The following is a 20,436-nucleotide window of genomic DNA, read 5'->3' on the forward strand; positions in this document are numbered from 1 at the left end:
CGTTGGGCGCATGGCCACCGCATCCCAGGACACGCCCGGATACGACCCCATATTCTTACCCAAACACGAACAGAAACCGGACAAAACGGACGTCCGTTTGGGGTCGCGGGATGGAGTTGGCCTTACTACCCGAGCAGCGATACCCAACTGGATGGTCGTGAAGCACCCGCGATCCGATCCATGAAGTGGGGTCGATTTGCGAGTGTCATGGCCGGATGGATCCCACTCTATGTTGTTGTTGCAGCACCCGTACCCCACGCATCAGGCTTCCTTCTCCACCAGACGCGGTCCCATGATAGAAAGGGGATCCATCCAGCCATGACACTCCCCGATGGAAACCATCCTTCGCTGTCGCTCGTACCTCTCCGAATCCGACTCGCTAGTCGTTCCTTTCTCCTGGAGGCCTAACCGCGCCCCCTCCCTAATTTTCCCGTTTGGAATTGAGGCCTAACCAGACGGGGCCGGTGTTCGCAAGAAACGCCGCGCCCGCGAGTCGTTTGTGGAAATGCCGCAGGAGGAAAGCCACTGTATCCTGAGGCGCCGCCACTTAGAGTGGTTCAGAGGATGGTTGTACAAATGCCACACCCAGAGGATGGCTTATTCCGTTCTCCATCGGCTGCTTGCTTAGTCATCTGGTGATCGACAGTGCACTGACACGAGACAATATTCTGATGAAGCAACATTGAGCCTATGAGCTGTATCGACGGAATGCTCTCTGCATCACAGGCGTTTGAGGAAATGTTGCAGGACGAGATCTGGGGTTTTGAAGGTTCTGGGACTCTGTCTGGTGCATTCATGAACATACAATCTTGCAATTTTTCCTTGTATGTTCGATGTCACATTGTGAAAACCTATACGACACATTCTACCTGACAGCTATCTCACAACTATTGGACATGCTCTCAGTGGAGCCAAAAGTAAAGATGTGGGCCCATCAGGGGGGACTTTCCTGGCAAACTCCCGCTGCCATATTCAAAATGAAGATGAAAGGTCAGCGGAAACTTCCTGGAAGTTTCGAGATTGTGTCTCTTTTTGTTCTCAAGTGGTCACCCTTTTCTGTGAATCAACGCTTCCATGTGGCCGTCACATCATGGGAAGTTTCTTGGGGAGACTCACCCAGATGTTAACACTTGAGTTTGAAAATTTTCTCATCTACAGGCCCCGCAGGAAGCCCCTTAGGAATCATATATAAGCTAGTGATATACTAGCTGTTGTGTTTTCCCACAAAATCTTTCTCAGACTTGCAGCCTCTCACAAGTTAAAGTACATGTTCTGGCTAGCTATTGAGTCCTTATTTTCTGGAGGTGTTCTTCGCAGTTCTTAGAGGAGATGGCAACATGGAATGGTGTAGGTCAAGTGGCCAGTGTTGCGCAACTAGCAGGGATAGATGCATATGGGCTGATCAAGATGATTGTGGAGGCAGTGCAGACCGTTAGGAGGAACAAGGAGACCTGCCAAAAGCTCGCGCGACGCGTCAAGATGATAGGTGACCTTCTGCAGGAGCTTCATGAGGCACAATTGATGCAACACCGAGATACGAGGAACCCAGTGGATCAGCTGGAGGAGACACTTCGGCGAGTTTTGATGCTTATCACAACCTGCCAGGACAGCAGCTTCATGTATCACTGCTTCACCGGAGGTAATCAGGCTTGCCAGTTACGTGAGGTGGAGAATGATATCGCCTTCTACCTCCAGATTTTCCCCCTTGTGAGCCATGTTGATACTTCCCGTACCTTGGTGCTGCATTTGAGCAGAGGTCAACCTTCACCTACAGAGGTAATAGCTACACGCAGATAGTCCTAGACTACTGAATTTAATTATATTTATAAAGTGGACTCTTACTCATAAATCATCTATATTACTTCTTTAAATATTATCTGCCAGAGAGAGGGAAACAACTGGTTCCAAGAGGTCGGAGTAAAATTGTTTTGGTACTAGTTCTAGATGGATGACCATTAATTTAAGAATTACAGTTGTAATCATTAATGAGAAACAAGTCTAATAGAATATTATGTTATCTGACACTATTGGTACTGCTATCATGACCATGGTAATGCAACCGCAAAAGATATCATAAAATCTATTCTGTTACTACTCACTGTTATAACATGTTTCTTAGCAAAAGAGTATCCAGTAGACCAGTACAGAGTAAACACAAGTTTCAGGCAGTGGTTCATTCTCACTGTGATAGCATGTTTCTTTAAACGGTGAAAATACAACTTTAGTGCTGCAGATGCACTAATGTTCATGTGATCTTATTTTCGTTCATCTGTGTTCTCTCCTAGGAGTATGCAGAGGAGGCGCAGATACTAAAAGATGATTCAGGCCATGCAACTTCACCTAGGTACAGTATGAATCAAAATTTACTATATTTCTTAGATATCATGGCATAAACAGTCATCCATGTGCCCATGTGTATGTACTGAAATCTCAGTAAACAGCTATCAAGATAAATCAAACCAATTCATTGCGATGCACATCGTGCATGTGCTTGCTGAAGTCAAAATGTTACAGAACTGGTTTATTCTTCATCATTCACTCAAAGTACAAACATGTTTTTAACAAATAAGTATTTAGCTGCTTAATGTACATCTTCTCGAAATTATTAACTGAACCGATACTAATATTTGGTCAAATAGAAGTATGGCCAACTGGTAATTGTTTTGATTTTTTGTAAGACCTTCCCACAAAATGCAGACTTCAGTACTGTAAATTTCAGATGCAAGTGCAACTGATCCAAACCAGAAAAGTAGTTTATCCTGTCTTTCTCCTGTAGAATATCATATAAGCCTTATTAATTGGAGTCTTGCTATTTTATTAATCGCCTAAACACATGAATGTTTATACCCAGAAGATTACATTTTATTTTTTGGTGCACCGGGTTACAATTTCAGGATTGAAGCCACAGCTGAGACACTTGAATCAAGACTTCAGGGAGTAAACAGGAATTTGCCAGGTAATAAGGAACAATTTACAAGTAATTACATTAATTAGTTACATGATTTAGGCCTTCTCCAAACAAACGTCCTATATTACACCACATAATTCTGCCTTTTTTGGTTTGGTCTCATAATTTGCTTTGTTTTTGAGAAAATGAGAAGTGTAGGGGAGGGCCTACTCAAAATAATCTTGTTTTGGTAATGTAGGTAATAATTGGAAACACATGCTTTTATTAAGTGTTATTATTGTAAATGAAGTTTGTACTTGTTCATGTCTATTCCCTCTACTCCACTCTAAACAAAGCATAGCTCATGCTAACTTAAGTATCAGCTCGTCTCTGTTTAAACACCAAGCAATATGGAAAGTTTGACCTTTTCTTACATTATGCTTCTACATTTCCCTGTAGGTCATAGGAAAGTATATACAATAATACAAGTAAAGATAGACTCGCCATTTGTACTTGTAAGGAGAATTTAAATTAGACGCATCAATTAAGGAGATTGTAAGATCCAAGAGAATAGTAGAGGAGAATGACCCTGATTTAACGTGTCTGTGTCAGTCTTGGGTAACTAAATCTCTTGACATGCCTTTGCAGAAGACCGATTAGTTTTTAATTTCGTTTGAAAGTTTATGGGCTTTGATAGGAATCAGTACTTCCCTACAAACTGGCAGGAACCGTTGCAAAACTGATAATGACAACCTTCCGGTTCGTGAACTGCAATAGTTTCCTGAAAATTGTGGGTGTGCTTTATTATGTATCTTCACCTGGATCCCATGCCAAGTGTATTCTTCTTGCAGTGAGCCATTGACTGTGTAACTCTTTTGTGCCATCCGTAAAATACAGATGCAGCCATTTTATCTTCAGGAAAATATTACTTCTTTATTGATGATAGCCATACCTTATTTACAAACTAGTAATACGCATGTATTTCCTTTTAAATACTTTCTAATATGTACCATAATTCATAATTAATAACAGGAAGCAATATTTTCTATGGATCACAAAAAAGCAAGGTTAAACGGCTTGCTGTGGGCAAGGACATACTTGTAAAACTATTCTGTGCTGCAAGACGTTCAAGATTATTGCTGTTCAATCTTTCTCAGGTCGAAAGGTATACAGAAAATTTCAAATGGGATAATGTGGTTGGATGTGGTGCTTTTGGCTATGTTTACAAGGTATTTATGAAATAGCCTTAATTATTCTACAGTTATTTCTTTTGTAGCTAGTTCAAGTATAATACACATATTATTAAGCTACTATCCTCAACTAAATGATGCAAGGAAATAATAAAAATCTGAACGTGCCTTTCGTTCCACAGTAAGTTATTTTTATCGCAAGCCTAAATCTGTATAAATTATATCCGATCATGTGCTAAGATTAGGTTCAGTTTTGGTTTCCTATGTAGATTTGTAACAGATTATGTACTAAGACTATATTCAGTTTTGGTTTCTTATTCTGCAAGTACATGAGTCTTGATATCCCTTAAAAATGGGTCTTCAGATCTGCTATGCTTAGTGAAAAGAGGGCTTAGACACACTTATCTTTCTGTGTCCACAACAAAAAAGTTGATATCTGTTCTTTGAACTTGATATTGAGGTTTCAGGGAAAACTACCTAGCGGGATTGAGATTGCGGTCAAAAGATTTGCAACATCATCAACTCAAGGTTCAGCAGAATTCTCTGCTGAGATTGAAACAATTGCAAATCTTCAACATAGAAATGTAATAAGGCTACTTGGGTTTTGCATTCAAAGAGAAAAGGACTTTCTGGGATTTCAGATTCAGCAGGAAGAGATGATTTTAGTTTACGAATACATGCCAAACAAGAGCTTGGCCTCTTTTCTCTACAGCTGTATGCACTTAGACTTCAATTTTAGATCTTCTGTTGAGCTCCGAAAGAAAATTTTCGTTACCATTATGAAAGTGGCATTCTGTTTGATCATTTTGTTTCAGATACAAAGACGGGAGAATCACTTAATTGGTCTAAGCGCCTCGATATAATTGAAGGGATAGCTCAGGGTCTTGTTTACCTCCATGACCTATCGTCTCACCAATGTGTTGTCCACATGGATTTGAAAGCCAATAATATATTGTTAGATTATGAAATGAACCCTAAGATTTCTGATTTTGGGATGGCTAGGATATTACCTTCTAGCGGGACTGAAGAGACTTCGGACACTGCTAAAGGCACAACGTAAGAGTTAACCAAAAAAACCAGCCTTCTTTGATATGAAGCTCCTTTATTCCCTTTATTTGTCTGTGCTAATATGTCAATTCCGTATTAATCTTGCAGTGGTTATATGGATCCAGAATATATCAGGTCTGGGAAATTCTCAGCGAAGTCTGATGTGTATAGCTTCGGCATCATGATTCTTGAGATCGTAAGTCGAAAGAAATGTCTTTCTTTATTATCCAATGGAGATATGATGGATCTACCGACGCGTGTGAGTACAAACCTTTTACCCTTTGCTAAAATTGTCAAAATGATTTCTCATCTTACGTTTGTACTTTGTAGTAAAAGCATTCTTGTTGCTGGTTAGAATTTTATGATGAATCTCTCTTTTTTAGGGGGTGAATTTTGGGAACCATGTCACTAAAATTGGCAAAGAAAGAAAGATTTAGAGCAAGGTGTAAAATGAATGAATGTGTAGAGATTCATGTGCAAATCGGTTAAATCATATTAATTCCACTACATTAGTTTATTGCGAGAAATTTATTTATGCACCATCTGCCATCCTTATATTGGATTGGGAAAGTTGTATATGAGCTCCGATGCCGCTACGCCCTCATGTCGGATTCTACTTTCCGCATGAATGATGATGAGAGTTTTTTTCAGGTCTGGGAGCTATGGAAAGCAGGAAAGCCCCACGAGCTTGCTGATGTATCATCGCCAAGTAATGACCAACAAACGGCTCAGATCATCAGATGCATTCATGTGGCACTGCTGTGTATTCAAGACTGTCCGATGCACCGGCCTACCATGTTGGATGTGCTTCTGATGCTACGCAGCGAGAGCTTCGCCAGCTTACCTACACCTAGCGTGCCAGTCCACCACACAGATGAGCATCAAGCTGAAGCCCTGACGCTCGAGGGGTTCTGGGAGGTGAACGTACCATTACAACCTGTTCAGGAGATGGTCACTTCGTAGTGCAGAGAATTGCTGATAATCTCTGCACGCATTTGCAGGACTATCTTATTAATTGTACTGCCACTAGCTCGTCAATAGCTGGACCAATATTGGTGCTCTGTGCCTTACAAGAAGTGGTGCCTGAATGTAGCCTGAAATTCATACGATTTATTTGCCTGACCAGGCAGGCCGAGGGACATGTTTGGTTCGTGGCCTTTGCCTGAGGAGAAACCGTAAAGTTCAAACCCGTGTTGTGGACGAGTTAACAGAAAAAGGAATAGTTTGCTTTCATCAAGCCAAGCAAATCACATGCCATGGGCCTTTTATAGTACTCCACTAGTAAAGTAAATAAAGTGGAAGACGAAGTTGCTAACACTCCCTTAAGCCGATCTACATTTATCATTTTGGCTTTATATTCTAAATGCATTATCATTTTAGATTTATATTCTAAATGCATTATCAAAGATGTAGTCCAATTTCTCAAGATAACTTATTTTTTACCATTAGTTACTTTACTAGCAGTAGATTTTTTTTGACCATTAGATCTGCATCAAGAACTACTCCCTTTGTAGCTTAATATATGTTTTTAAACATGAAAATTTCTTATGACAGAAACAGGAAAATAAACAAGTAATTATTGGTCAGTATCAACTAAAAAATACTGGCAGAATCTTAAAAAAAATTGAACTGGCAGAATCTTTTATAAAAAACATATCAAAATGAGTCTCTCATTTTTGGCAGAGGGAGACATGAAAAGATGGATACAACCCACCTCATCTGATCACTTTTTTTTAACACCCTCATCTGCACTTCTTAACTTGCCTGTGGGCACGCTTAAGTTTCTCCCCATCCACACTTTTTTGTACTATAAGCCAGCAGGATCTGCCTCCTCCACCATCAAAGACTTTGGCTGATGCACCCATGAACTACCACTCGATGATAAATAACCCCTACGGATATGTCTGTTGTGATACCAACCTCTCTCATGCAATGGGTACACACACATGCAGAAAAATCTTCCGTGCACGATTGTGTATCCAGAAAGTTGCATACAATGTAAATGCAAGTGAATACCCCAACAACTTTGGTCGTGCAATATATATACTACTCCATCCACGGCCGAGGAAACCATCCAGCTGCATGATATCCTTTACCCACACATTGACAATACCATATAGTTTGGAGTTTCCGTACAAGAAATAGGTGGCAGTCCACTATACCATGGAAAGGATGAAAAGAAGACAGAAAAAAAAACATATATCATGTGTAAGAGGGAATAGTAGGCACCAGGAAAGGAACCACCACTGCTTATTTGGGTTCTCTCATTGATTTTCTAAGTGTCAGTGTGTGGTCTCTAACTCGTGCCTCGGCTATAAGATGCGTCAGATCTTGGCTTCGGATTTCTTGGAATCCCTCCTCTTTTTCTGATATTAGAACTCTAGCTAAAACTTTGGTCGGGGTCACCAAGAGGGTATTTTGGGTTGGCTTGGAAGCCTTATGCTGGGCCTTATGGAATATTAGAAACAAATTTACTATTGAGCTTACCTTCCCATCTAAACCTGCTGATGTTCTATTCAAATCATGTATATTCTTGCAGCAGTGGAGATCATTGACTAAGGAGCCTGATCGGGACGCCCTGGACCTGCTCATCAACAAAATTTGGGCTTCGGCTTCTCAGATATCCGGGACGAACCCTGCCGTATAATTTGGTGCTGTCATTTGCGGACATTTGGTCTTTCTCCTCCCCGGCCTGCGCGCTGTGTATGGCAGTTGCCTGTATCATGCTTGCTTAGGTTTCTCTTAAACTCCTCTGTGTGGTTATGATTTCCTGTGAACCTGTGGTATCCGTGACGCTGCCTGGTGGCTTTATCTATAAAGTCGGGCCTTGGCCTTTTCTCTAAAAAAAGATGGGCCAAGGGGTATCCTTGTGTGGGGCTGGTAGGAGGAGTAAATGTATCAACGATGGTTGTAACCACAAAGGGATTGAGGTTGTAGATGAATGAACTCTGAAACTTTCCCACCTCGTGTTCTCCTGTTCCTCTTCTCATTCTCTGATTCCACACCCAAATTTTTTTCACACTTCCTTTGTTGTAATCCTACCATTCCATTAAGGAATTTAGTTCTTTTTGAAGATTAGGAAAGATCCGAAATAGGCTGAAATAAATAATAATTGTTCCAATAATAATTGTTCCGAGAGAACCTTGTACTAATTAAGATAAGAGTTGGCCATTGAGATCCTAAGTCGAAAGAAATGTCTTTCTTTATTATCCAATGGAAATATGATGGATCTACAGACGCGTGTGAGTACACACCTTTACCCTTTGCTAAAATACTACTCCCTCCGTCCCAAAATAAGTGTCTCGAACTTAGTACAACTTTATACTAAAGTTAGTACAAAGTTGAGACAATTATTTTGGGACGGAAGTATAAAGTTAGTACAAAGTTTGAGACACTTATTTTGGGACGGAGGGAGTAGTAAAAATGATTTCTCTCCTAAAAGCATTCTTGTTGCTGGTTAGGAATGTCTCTTTTGTGGTTCAAATTTTGGGAACCATGTCACTAAAAATGGCAAAGGAAGAAAAATTTAGAGCAAGGTGCAAAATTAATGACTGCTAGAGATTCACGTGCAAAGCAGTTAAGTATATTAATTCCGCCATGGCATATGAAACTTATTTATGGTGAGAAATCTATGTATGCACCATCTGTCATCCACATATTGTGTACTCCCTCCGTTCGGAATTACTTGTCGCAGAAATGGATGTATCTAGATGTATTTTAGTTCTACATACATCCATTTTCGAGACAAGTAATTCCGAACGGAGGGAGTACTATTTTCCAGTTTATACATCTTTGCAGTGTGATTGACCAAATTTCCCCTTGAAGGATTCATATTCAGTTGCCCAGATGAGTAATGATGAGAGTTCTTTCAGGCCTGGGAGCTATGGAAAGCAGGAAAGACCCACGAGCTTCTTGATGCATCATCATCATCACCATGTAATGAGCAACAAACAGCTCAGATCATCAGATGCGTTCATGTGGCGCTGCTGTGCATTCAAGACTGTCCGATGCGTTCATGTTGGATGTGCTTCTGATGCTACACAGCGAGAGCTTTGCCAGCTTACCTGAACCTAGCGTGTCAGTAAACCACGTAAATGAGCATCTAGCTGATGCCATGACGCTGGAGGGGTTCTGGGAGGTGAACTTACCATTACAACCTGTTCAGGAGATGGTCACTTCATAGTGCAGAGAGTTGCTGATAATCTCTGCACGCATTTGCAGGACTATCTTTTATTCTAAGTGTACTGCCACTAGCTCGTCAATAGCCGGACTAATATTCGTGCTCTGTGTCTTACAAGAAGTGGTGCCTGAATGTAGCCTGAAATTCATACGATTTGTTTGCCTGACCAGGCAGGGCGAGGGACATGTTTTGGCTGGTGGCCATTGCCTGAGGAGAAAACGTAAAGTTTGAACCCGTGTTGTAGTTGAGTAGACATGAAAAGGAATAGTTTGCTTTCATCAAGCCAAGCAAATCACAGGCCATGGGGCTTTTATAGTACTCCAGTAGTTAAGTAAATAAACTGGAAGTCGAAGTTGCTAACACTCATGTTAGTTTTCTATTCTATATGCATTATCAAAGACGTAGTTCAATTTCTCAAGATAACTTTTTTTTACCATTAGTTACTTTATTAGTAGTAGATTTAGTTGACATAATTTTTTTGACCATTAGATTTGCATCAAAAACTACTCCCTGTGTAAGTTCTGTCCCAAAAAGGTTGTCGCTCAAATGGATGTGACGGAGGAAGTATATGATGGTTTTAAACAGGAAAATTTCTTATGACATGAACAGGAAAACAAACAAGTAATTATTGGTCAGAATCAACTTAAAAAATATTGGTCAGAATCTTATATTAAAAACATATCAAAATGAGTCTCTCATTTTTGGCAGAGGGAGTAACACGAAAACATGTATACAACCCACCTCATCTGATTACTTCTTAACTTGCTCGTGGGCATGCTTAAGTTTCTCCCACACTTTTTTGTACTATAAGCCAGCACGTCTGCCTGCTCCTCCATCAAAGACTTCGGCTGATGCACCCATAAAATACGAGTCGATGATAAATAACCCTTTTTTTTGCGAGAGAAATTTTCAATCTATTCATCAATCATAGCAGTATAGAGAATACAAGAGGTAATAAAAATTACAACTAGGTCTATGGACCACCTAGCGACGACTACAAGCACTGGAGCGAGCCGAAGGCGCGCCGCCGTCATCATCCCTCCATCACCGGAGCCGGGCAAACCTTGTTGTAGTAGACAGTCGGGAAGTCGTCGTGCTAAGGCCCCAAAGGACCAACACACTGGAGCAGCAACCATCGCCGATGAAGAGAGTTGTAGATTGGAAAGATCAAACCTAGAACCACACGAACGAAGACAAACAAAAACTGGATCCAAAGAGATCCACCGAAGACCAGCATCGACCGAATCCCATGAGATCCGACGGAGACACACCTCCACACATCCTCCAACAACGCTATTCGCACCATCGGGACGGAGATAGGACGTGAAAGACATTATTGCTACGGAAGGACATCACCGCCGCCGAACAGCCCCAACCAAGACGTTCAACCTAGCAAAAACAAGAACGGGGTCCCTCCCGCCGGCGGGGGGGCCGAGATCCTCCGCGCCTCCATAGGCCAAAGGCCATCGGAGGTGGGGCGGATCCGCGGCGGCGCCGACGGGAGGAGGAAGAAACTTGAAGACTTGAAGGTGTTTGTCACTTGACGATATCTCAACTTGGCGCCGACTATTGTCGGATTGCCCTACCACCGATGATAAATAACTCGGTTATGAATGTTGTGATACCGGCCTCTCTCATGCAATGGGGACCCACACACATGCAGAAAAATCTTCCGTGCACGATTTTGTATCTAGAAAGTTGCATAGAATGTAAATGCAATTGAATACTCCCACAACTTTGGCCGTGCAATATATATACAACTTCACCCACGACGGAGGAAATAATCCACACATTGACAATACCCTATGTTTGGAGTTTTGGTACAATAAATAGGTGTCAGTCCACATATGATGGGAAGGATGAATAGAAAACAGAAACACATATATCATGTGTAAGAGGGAATAGTAGGCAGCAGGAAAGGAACCACCACCGCTTGACCAAGCTCGCAACATTCTCCATCTTTGGTTTCTCTCATTGATTTCTAAGTGCAACACCCTCTATATGGGTTGCCAGCATCTGGTCTCTAACCAGTGCCATAGTTCGAGCGGTATCATTGTGTGGGGCTGCTAGGAAGAGTATATGTATCACGGTTGTAAGGGCATCTACAGTCGGACTGCACAAATTTGATCTCTTAAGCGCCCGCGGACGCGCCCGGTCGTCCGTTTTGGCCCATTATATTTCCTCTCATTTGTTCACATCCCTCATAATCATCTTCCTCACATGTCAACAAACAGCTTATGTGCGTCGTCCACGGCGACTCATCGCTTCCTTGCGCACCAGCAGCAGCGAAGTTGGATCAAATCCTTCGATTGATTACAAGCAATGGCACACAACCATCAAGCGCACTAGCTAGCTTATCAACGAAGCTAGTCACCCTTCGCTGAACGCACCACGGGCACGGGCGCGAGCGGCCTTGGCCAACACACGCGGCAGCGCTTGGCCAAGCACACACGCGGCGACCAACTCGAGGTCAGCACGCATGCATGCGGCGGCGGCGACGACTGCGCACGGCCATCACGCCGCACCGGCCAACTTGTTGCGTGCACAGCCACTCAGCCAGGCCGGCTCCACGCACGGCCAGCCCGGCTCCGCGCACGGCTAGCACGCCCGCGCGGCCCGCGGCTGCGCACACTAGCAGAGCAGCCCTGCCCCAGCGAGCACAGCGGTCACGGCAGCTGCGAGCTCCGGCTCAGCTGCGGCCCGCCCCGGCGCGCTCTGTCCAGGGGGGGAGGGGGGGCATGAGCTCAAGCCCTGGTGCGGCACGGTAGCGCCGGCGCGCACGACCCAGACAATGCCCAGACACAACACAGACACTGCCCATACACTACCCAGACGCGAGCACGGCGGCCTGCACGCACGGACGCGAGGACCGCAGCCCGCACGCGGCTGCAGCGACGGCGGCCTGCACGCATGGACTTGAGCACGGTGGCCAGCTCGAGCGCGGATAGCACGGCGGTCAGTACGCGAGCTGCGGGCGGCGAGGCGCAGGCACATCAGCCATGCCGTGCTCCGGCACGGGCGCAGCGCGGCAGCCATAGGAGACCGCGAGCAGCCTCGGCCAGCTCGTGTAGGCGGTGCGGCCGTGCGGGCGAGCTCCGGCGTTTCCTTCCGATGCGGGCATGATGGCGCAGTTGCAGCAACGGTTTTCTAGCCAAGTCGCTGCACGTGGGACCATGTGGGCATCTAGCGGGCTGTCCGGGCGTGACCGGCGTCCTCCTATTACCCCCAGATTTGAGACGAGTTTGAGATACGCCGGTCAGTCCGGATGTTTAGGATGGAAAAGAGGGGTTCGGTTGTCCGCTTTTTTTTATCGGGACTGACCAAGCGGACGGATGGAAAAGAGGGGTCCGGTTGAATCCGCCTTTTCTTATCGGACTGACCAAGCGGGCGTTTTAGACGTTTGAGGAGGAAGTAGAGGGTCCGGCTATAGATGCTCTAACCCCCAAAGGACCCCTTTGTATACTGTAGCATTACTATGGTATTTTCGTTGCATTATACAAAGGCTTTGCACCTCATTCCCCGGGCCTGGCCCTCCGAGCCTGGGGCCTAGATCCGCCACTGCCTAAGGGACTTAGGTTGTAGATGAGTGAACTCTAAAACTATCAAGGTACTAAGCTAATTTGCCTGATCACAACCCATCCGACGATCAGGTTGCGATAATTTGATAATCAGAGCCAACAAAATCCACACAAAAGAAAATCACCACTCCACTCCCCGCCTACCACCTGTTCGACGAAACATCCATGAAAGAGTATCACGTGCACATTGTGCTCACTACTTGCGGAGTATACAACAACGTTCTGGGAGCGTCTGCACCTCTGTTGCTTCTCAACCCCAACCTAAGCATCAAGGGCTTGTGTGAAGAAAGCTAAGATGCAGCGCGTCCGCGATCTCCATCAAGCATCAGCAGCGCTTCGTCCCTTGCCCGGATAAGGGAGGATGAAATTGTGCAGGAGGCGGCGATGTCTGCGGACGCACTCATAAATAGACCATACGTCTAAATAGATCATGGTCTGACAAGCTGTTCGAGTATACACTCTAGGAGTGCTTTCTAAATAATTGTTTAAGGGAGAGCTGCTTGTCACCGACAAAATAGAAGGTTTACTATGTACTAGAGGAAAATTGCTGATTACTTCCTTTGTCTTAAAATTTTTGTCTTAAATTTGTCTAAATACAGATGTATCTAGTTACATTTTAGTGTTAGATACATCCGTATCTTAAGACAAGAAATTTTGGACGGAGGGGAGTACCATTTTGTAATTTGGACGGGATTATTACAATACCATTGAGTTTCTAGTAACGCCGATATTTCAGTAACACTCAAAGATGAAAGCTTGGAAACTCCTCTCTAAGACTCTAACTACTGAATTAACAGGGCTTGCAAGTGTTCAGTCGAGCTGAAGATTGAAGCGAGAAAGCGCTCAGTCAAGCTACACACGAAGAGAAGTCCACCATTAGGCTTACTGATCCAGAGAAAACAAGATATTCAGGTGTTCGCTCCAGGAGAGCTGCTATTACGTCAGTAATGAAGAAATAGCAGGTTTGCAGAGTCTGTACTCTGTACTAGAGCAGGAAGAGGAATAGTGGCTGACAGTGAATAAGGGGATCAAGTGTTGGTGTATTTTCAAGTGCATTTGGACTTTAGATAGTAGGATAGTTATTTTTAGGTACCCCCAGTTTTCAGTAAGAATACTCATGTTAGTTTTCAGAAAGATGAGACTACTAGCTGCAGCTTGCAGGCATTCTGTTGAAGCTTGACGCCTCTAATGCAAAACAGACCGGAGAATCTCAATCCGGAGCACCTGTCACCAGCAGCCCGCCTTGGCGCGGTGGCGAGGGGTCGGAACTGGGAAGAGGGCGATGTCGACGGCATCGGCAGGAACTGGGACGGGGCTGACAATGCACTAGCCCGACGGCGCTCCAGCTCACGGAGGAAGGCAGGCGGGGAATGCGAGGAAGGACGTCTTGCCGCCGTCGGGGAGGCGGTCGGCGATGCCTCTGTCAATGCGCCCCTTGAATGCGATGCAGCCTCCCCTGCAGCACCTGGTACGGGAGCTAGCGCAGCTTGTCGCCGCCGGGGAGCACGAGCTCCATCGAAGCCGCGGCCATCTCGTCCATCGAGTCGCCAGAGAGGAATGCGGAGAGACGGAGGGGGCACGGGGAAGACGACGATACTGACGACGGGGCTCCACTAATTGCGAATTTCCACTTGTCATGGTGGGTGTATTGCGGATTTTTAAAATTAGAAAAGTTCAAAATTTTGATACATATAAATACGAAAAAACAATTTTGTTAATGAGCATTTCTGTCACCATGGCTTTTTGTTAATACGGAATTTTTTTTGATACATATCGATGCACCCAACCTTGTCATGGTGGCGAGGATCCATGCTGGCAATCTAGATGTGGCAATTACTTAGAGGTCGAGATGAAGGAAACACATGGCTGCAAAGGCGGCGAGTCCACCTAGATGGCCAGTACTGCCATGGCCCTCCGACATTTGAGATAACCGCGAGCAATATGGTGTTGCCGTGAGGCATCACATTCTAGAGTGCTCACATTGCTCGCAGTGGCAGAGACAGGGGGACCAGCAGGGGCCCTGCATATTTTCTGATGAACAGTGCAAAATTAGTGATGTTTTGCTACTAAATTGATGCTTTGGCCTCCCCAATCAGTATTAAGAGCACTTGGCCCCCCTAATAGAATTTTTCTGGCTCCGCCACTGATTCCTCGTAAGTGTTCTCTTCTTGATATCTCCAGCTCCGGCTCAGCTGCGGCCCGCCCCGGCGCGCTCTGTCCAGGGGGGAGGGGGGGCATGACCTCAAGCCCAGGTGCGGCACGGTAGCGCCGGCGTGCACGACCTAGACAATGCCCAGACACAACACAGACACTGCCCATACACTACCCAGACGCGAGCACGGCGGCCTGCACGCACGGACGCGACGACGGCAGCCCGCACGCGGCTGCAGCGACGGCGGCCTGCACGCATGGACTTGAGCACGGTGGCCAGCTCGAGCGCGGATAGCACGGCGGTCAGTACGCGAGCTGCGGGCGGCGAGGCGCAGGCACATCAGCCATGCCATGCTCCGGCACGGGCGCAGCGCGGCAGCCATAGGAGACCGCGAGCAGCCTCGGCCAGCTCGTGTAGGCGGTGCGGCCGTGCGGGCGAGCTCCGGCGTTTCCTTCCGATGCAGGCATGATGGCGCAGTTGCAGCAACGGTTTTCTAGCCAAGTCGCTGCACGTGAGACCATGTGGGCATCTAGCGGGCTGTCCGGGCGTGACCGGCGTCCTCATATTACCCCCAGATTTGAGACGAGTTTGAGTCCGGATGTTTAGGATGGAAAAGAGGGGTTCGGTTGTCCGCTTTTTTTTATCGGGACTGACCAAGCGGACGAATGGAAAAGAGGGGTCCGGTTGAATCCGCCTTTTTTTATCGGGACAGACCAAGCGGGCGTTTTAGACGTTTGAAGAGGAAGTAGAGGGTCCGGCTATAGATGCTCTAACCCCCAAAGGCCCCCTTTGTATACTGTAGCATTACTATGGTATTTTCGCTGCATTATACAAAGGCTTTGCACCTCATTCCCCGGGCCTGGCCCTCCGAGCCTGGGGCCTAGATCCGCCACTGCCTAAGGGACTTAGGTTGTAGATGAATGAACTCTAAAACTATCAAGGTACTAAGCTAATTTGCCTGATCTCAACCCATCCGACGAGCAGGTTGCGACAATTTGATAATCAGAGCCAACAAAATCCACACAAAAGAAAATCACCACTCCACTCCCCGCCTACCACCTGTTCGACGAAACATCCATGAAAGAGTATCACGTGCACATTGTGCTCACTACTTGCGGAGTATACAACAACGTTCTGGGAGCGTCTGCACCTCTGTTGCTTCTCAACCCCAACCTAAGCATCAAGGGCTTGTGTGAAGAAAGCTAAGATGCAGCGCGTCCGCGATCTCCATCAAGCATCAGCAGCGCTTCGTCCCTTGCCCGGATAAGGGAGGATGAAATTGTGCAGGAGGCGGCGATGTCTGCGGACGCACTCATAAATAGACCATACGTCTAAATAGATCATGGTCTGACAAGCTGTTCCAGTATACACTCTAGGAGTGCTTTCTAAATAATTGTTTAAGGGAGAGCTGCTTGTCACCGACAAAATAGAAGGTTTACTATGTACTAGAGGAAAATTGCTGATTACTCCCTTTGTCTTAAAATTTTTGTCTTAAATTTGTCTAAATACAGATGTATCTAGTTACATTTTAGTGTTAGATACATCCGTATCTTAAGACAAGAAATTTGGGACGGAGGGGAGTACCATTTTGTAATTTGGACGGGATTATTACAATACCATTGAGTTTCTAGTAACGCCGATATTTCAGTAACACTCAAAGATGAAAGCTTGGAAACTCCTCTCTAAGACTCTAACTACTGAATTAACAGGGCTTGCAAGTGTTCAGTCGAGCTGAAGATTGAAGCGAGAAAGCGCTCAGTCAAGCTACACACGAAGAGAAGTCCACCATTAGGCTTACTGATCCAGAGAAAACAAGATATTCAGGTGTTCGCTCCAGGAGAGCTGCTATTACGTCAGTAATGAAGAAATAGCAGGTTTGCAGAGTATGTACTCTGTACTAGAGCAGGAAGAGGAACAGTGGCTGACAGTGAATAAGGGGATCAAGTGTTGGTGTATTTTCAAGTGCATTTGGACTTTAGATAGTAGGATAGTTATTTTTAGGTACCCCCAGTTTTCAGTAAGAACACTCCTGTTAGTTTTCAGAAAGATGAGACTACTAGCTGCAGCTTGCAGGCATTCTGTTGAAGCTTGACGCCTCTAATGCAAAACAGACCGGAGAATCTCAATCCGGAGCACCTGTCACCAGCAGCCCGCCTTGGCGCGGTGGCGAGGGGTCGGAACTGGGAAGAGGGCGATGTCGACGGCATCGGCAGGAACTGGGACGGGGCTGACAATGCACTAGCCCGACGGCGCTCCAGCTCACGGCGGAAGGCAGGCGGGGAATGCGAGGAAGGACGTCTTGCCGCCGTCGGGGAGGCGGTCGGCGATGCCTCTGTCAATGCGCCACTTGAATGCGATGCAGCCTCCCCTGCAGCACCTGGTACGGGAGCTAGCGCAGCTTGTCGCCGCGGGGGAGCACGAGCTCCATCGAAGCCGCGGCCATCTCGTCCATCGAGTCGCCAGAGAGGAATGCGAAGAGACGGAGGGGGAACGGGGAAGACGACGATACTGACGACGGGGCTCCACTAATTGCGAATTTCCACTTGTCATGGTGGATGTATTGCGGATTTTTAAAATTAAAAAAGTTCAAAATTTTGATACATATAAATACGGAAAAACATTTTTGTTAATGAGCATTTCTGTCACCATGGCTTTTTGTTAATATGGAATTTTTTTTGATACATATCGATGCACCCAACCTTGTCATGGTGGCGAGGATCCATGCTGGCAATCTAGATGTGGCAATTACTTAGAGGTCGAGATGGAGCAAGGACATGGCTGCAAAGGCGGCGAGTCCACCTAGATGGCCAGTACTGCCATGGCCCTCCGACATTTGAGATAACCGCGAGCAACATGGTGTTGCCGTGAGGCATCACATTCTAGAGTGCTCACATTGCTCGCAGTGGCAGAGACAGGGGGGACCAGCAGGGGCCCTGCATATTTTCTGATGAACAGTGCAAAATTAGTGATGTTTTGCTACTAAATTGATGCTTTGGCCCTCCCCAATCAGTATTAAGAGCACTTGGCCCCCCTAATAGAATTTTTCTGGCTCCGCCACTGATTCCTCGTAAGTGTTCTCTTCTTGATATCTCCAGCTCCGGCTCAGCTGCGGCCCGCCCCGGCGCGCTCTGTCCAGGGGGGAGGGGGGGCATGACCTCAAGCCCAGGTGCGGCACGGTAGCGCCGGCGTGCACGACCTAGACAATGCCCAGACACAACACAGACACTGCCCATACACTACCCAGACGCGAGCACGGCGGCCTGCACGCACGGACGCGACGACGGCAGCCCGCACGCGGCTGCAGCGACGGCGGCCTGCACGCATGGACTTGAGCACGGTGGCCAGCTCGAGCGCGGATAGCACGGCGGTCAGTACGCGAGCTGCGGGCGGCGAGGCGCAGGCACATCAGCCATGCCATGCTCCGGCACGGGCGCAGCGCGGCAGCCATAGGAGACCGCGAGCAGCCTCGGCCAGCTCGTGTAGGCGGTGCGGCCGTGCGGGCGAGCTCCGGCGTTTCCTTCCGATGCAGGCATGATGGCGCAGTTGCAGCAACGGTTTTCTAGCCAAGTCGCTGCACGTGAGACCATGTGGGCATCTAGCGGGCTGTCCGGGCGTGACCGGCGTCCTCATATTACCCCAGATTTGAGACGAGTTTGAGTCCGGATGTTTAGGATGGAAAAGAGGGGTTCGGTTGTCCGCTTTTTTTTATCGGGACTGACCAAGCGGACGAATGGAAAAGAGGGGTCCGGTTGAATCCGCCTTTTTTATCGGGACAGACCAAGCGGGCGTTTTAGACGTTTGAAGAGGAAGTAGAGGGTCCGGCTATAGATGCTCTAACCCCCAAAGGCCCCCTTTGTATACTGTAGCATTACTATGGTATTTTCGCTGCATTATACAAAGGCTTTGCACCTCATTCCCCGGGCCTGGCCCTCCGAGCCTGGGGCCTAGATCCGCCACTGCCTAAGGGACTTAGGTTGTAGATGAATGAACTCTAAAACTATCAAGGTACTAAGCTAATTTGCCTGATCTCAACCCATCCGACGAGCAGGTTGCGACAATTTGATAATCAGAGCCAACAAAATCCACACAAAAGAAAATCACCACTCCACTCCCCGCCTACCACCTGTTCGACGAAACATCCATGAAAGAGTATCACGTGCACATTGTGCTCACTACTTGCGGAGTATACAACAACGTTCTGGGAGCGTCTGCACCTCTGTTGCTTCTCAACCCCAACCTAAGCATCAAGGGCTTGTGTGAAGAAAGCTAAGATGCAGCGCGTCCGCGATCTCCATCAAGCATCAGCAGCGCTTCGTCCCTTGCCCGGATAAGGGAGGATGAAATTGTGCAGGAGGCGGCGATGTCTGCGGACGCACTCATAAATAGACCATACGTCTAAATAGATCATGGTCTGACAAGCTGTTCCAGTATACACTCTAGGAGTGCTTTCTAAATAATTGTTTAAGGGAGAGCTGCTTGTCACCGACAAAATAGAAGGTTTACTATGTACTAGAGGAAAATTGCTGATTACTCCCTTTGTCTTAAAATTTTTGTCTTAAATTTGTCTAAATACAGATGTATCTAGTTACATTTTAGTGTTAGATACATCCGTATCTTAAGACAAGAAATTTGGGACGGAGGGGAGTACCATTTTGTAATTTGGACGGGATTATTACAATACCATTGAGTTTCTAGTAACGCCGATATTTCAGTAACACTCAAAGATGAAAGCTTGGAAACTCCTCTCTAAGACTCTAACTACTGAATTAACAGGGCTTGCAAGTGTTCAGTCGAGCTGAAGATTGAAGCGAGAAAGCGCTCAGTCAAGCTACACACGAAGAGAAGTCCACCATTAGGCTTACTGATCCAGAGAAAACAAGATATTCAGGTGTTCGCTCCAGGAGAGCTGCTATTACGTCAGTAATGAAGAAATAGCAGGTTTGCAGAGTATGTACTCTGTACTAGAGCAGGAAGAGGAACAGTGGCTGACAGTGAATAAGGGGATCAAGTGTTGGTGTATTTTCAAGTGCATTTGGACTTTAGATAGTAGGATAGTTATTTTTAGGTACCCCCAGTTTTCAGTAAGAACACTCCTGTTAGTTTTCAGAAAGATGAGACTACTAGCTGCAGCTTGCAGGCATTCTGTTGAAGCTTGACGCCTCTAATGCAAAACAGACCGGAGAATCTCAATCCGGAGCACCTGTCACCAGCAGCCCGCCTTGGCGCGGTGGCGAGGGGTCGGAACTGGGAAGAGGGCGATGTCGACGGCATCGGCAGGAACTGGGACGGGGCTGACAATGCACTAGCCCGACGGCGCTCCAGCTCACGGCGGAAGGCAGGCGGGGAATGCGAGGAAGGACGTCTTGCCGCCGTCGGGGAGGCGGTCGGCGATGCCTCTGTCA

The 20,436-nt window shown here is 46.4% G+C and overlaps 1 protein-coding gene across 1 annotated transcript; it reads left to right on the forward strand.

Annotated features, from left to right (window-relative positions):
- Positions 1-252: 252 nt before the first annotated feature.
- On the forward strand, positions 253-6,459 carry LOC123161992 (cysteine-rich receptor-like protein kinase 10). Its single transcript, XM_044579793.1, has 8 exons — positions 253-1,776; positions 2,286-2,344; positions 2,895-2,956; positions 3,920-4,116; positions 4,545-4,791; positions 4,893-5,133; positions 5,233-5,383; positions 5,776-6,459. Exons 1-8 carry the CDS (start codon positions 1,330-1,332, stop codon positions 6,085-6,087), a joined length of 1,716 nt encoding a protein of 571 aa, XP_044435728.1. The 5' UTR covers positions 253-1,329; the 3' UTR covers positions 6,088-6,459.
- Positions 6,460-20,436: the final 13,977 nt, after the last annotated feature.

This window comes from Triticum aestivum, chromosome 7B (assembly GCF_018294505.1).
Source record: "Triticum aestivum cultivar Chinese Spring chromosome 7B, IWGSC CS RefSeq v2.1, whole genome shotgun sequence".
NCBI classification, from domain to species: Eukaryota; Viridiplantae; Streptophyta; class Magnoliopsida; order Poales; family Poaceae; genus Triticum; species Triticum aestivum.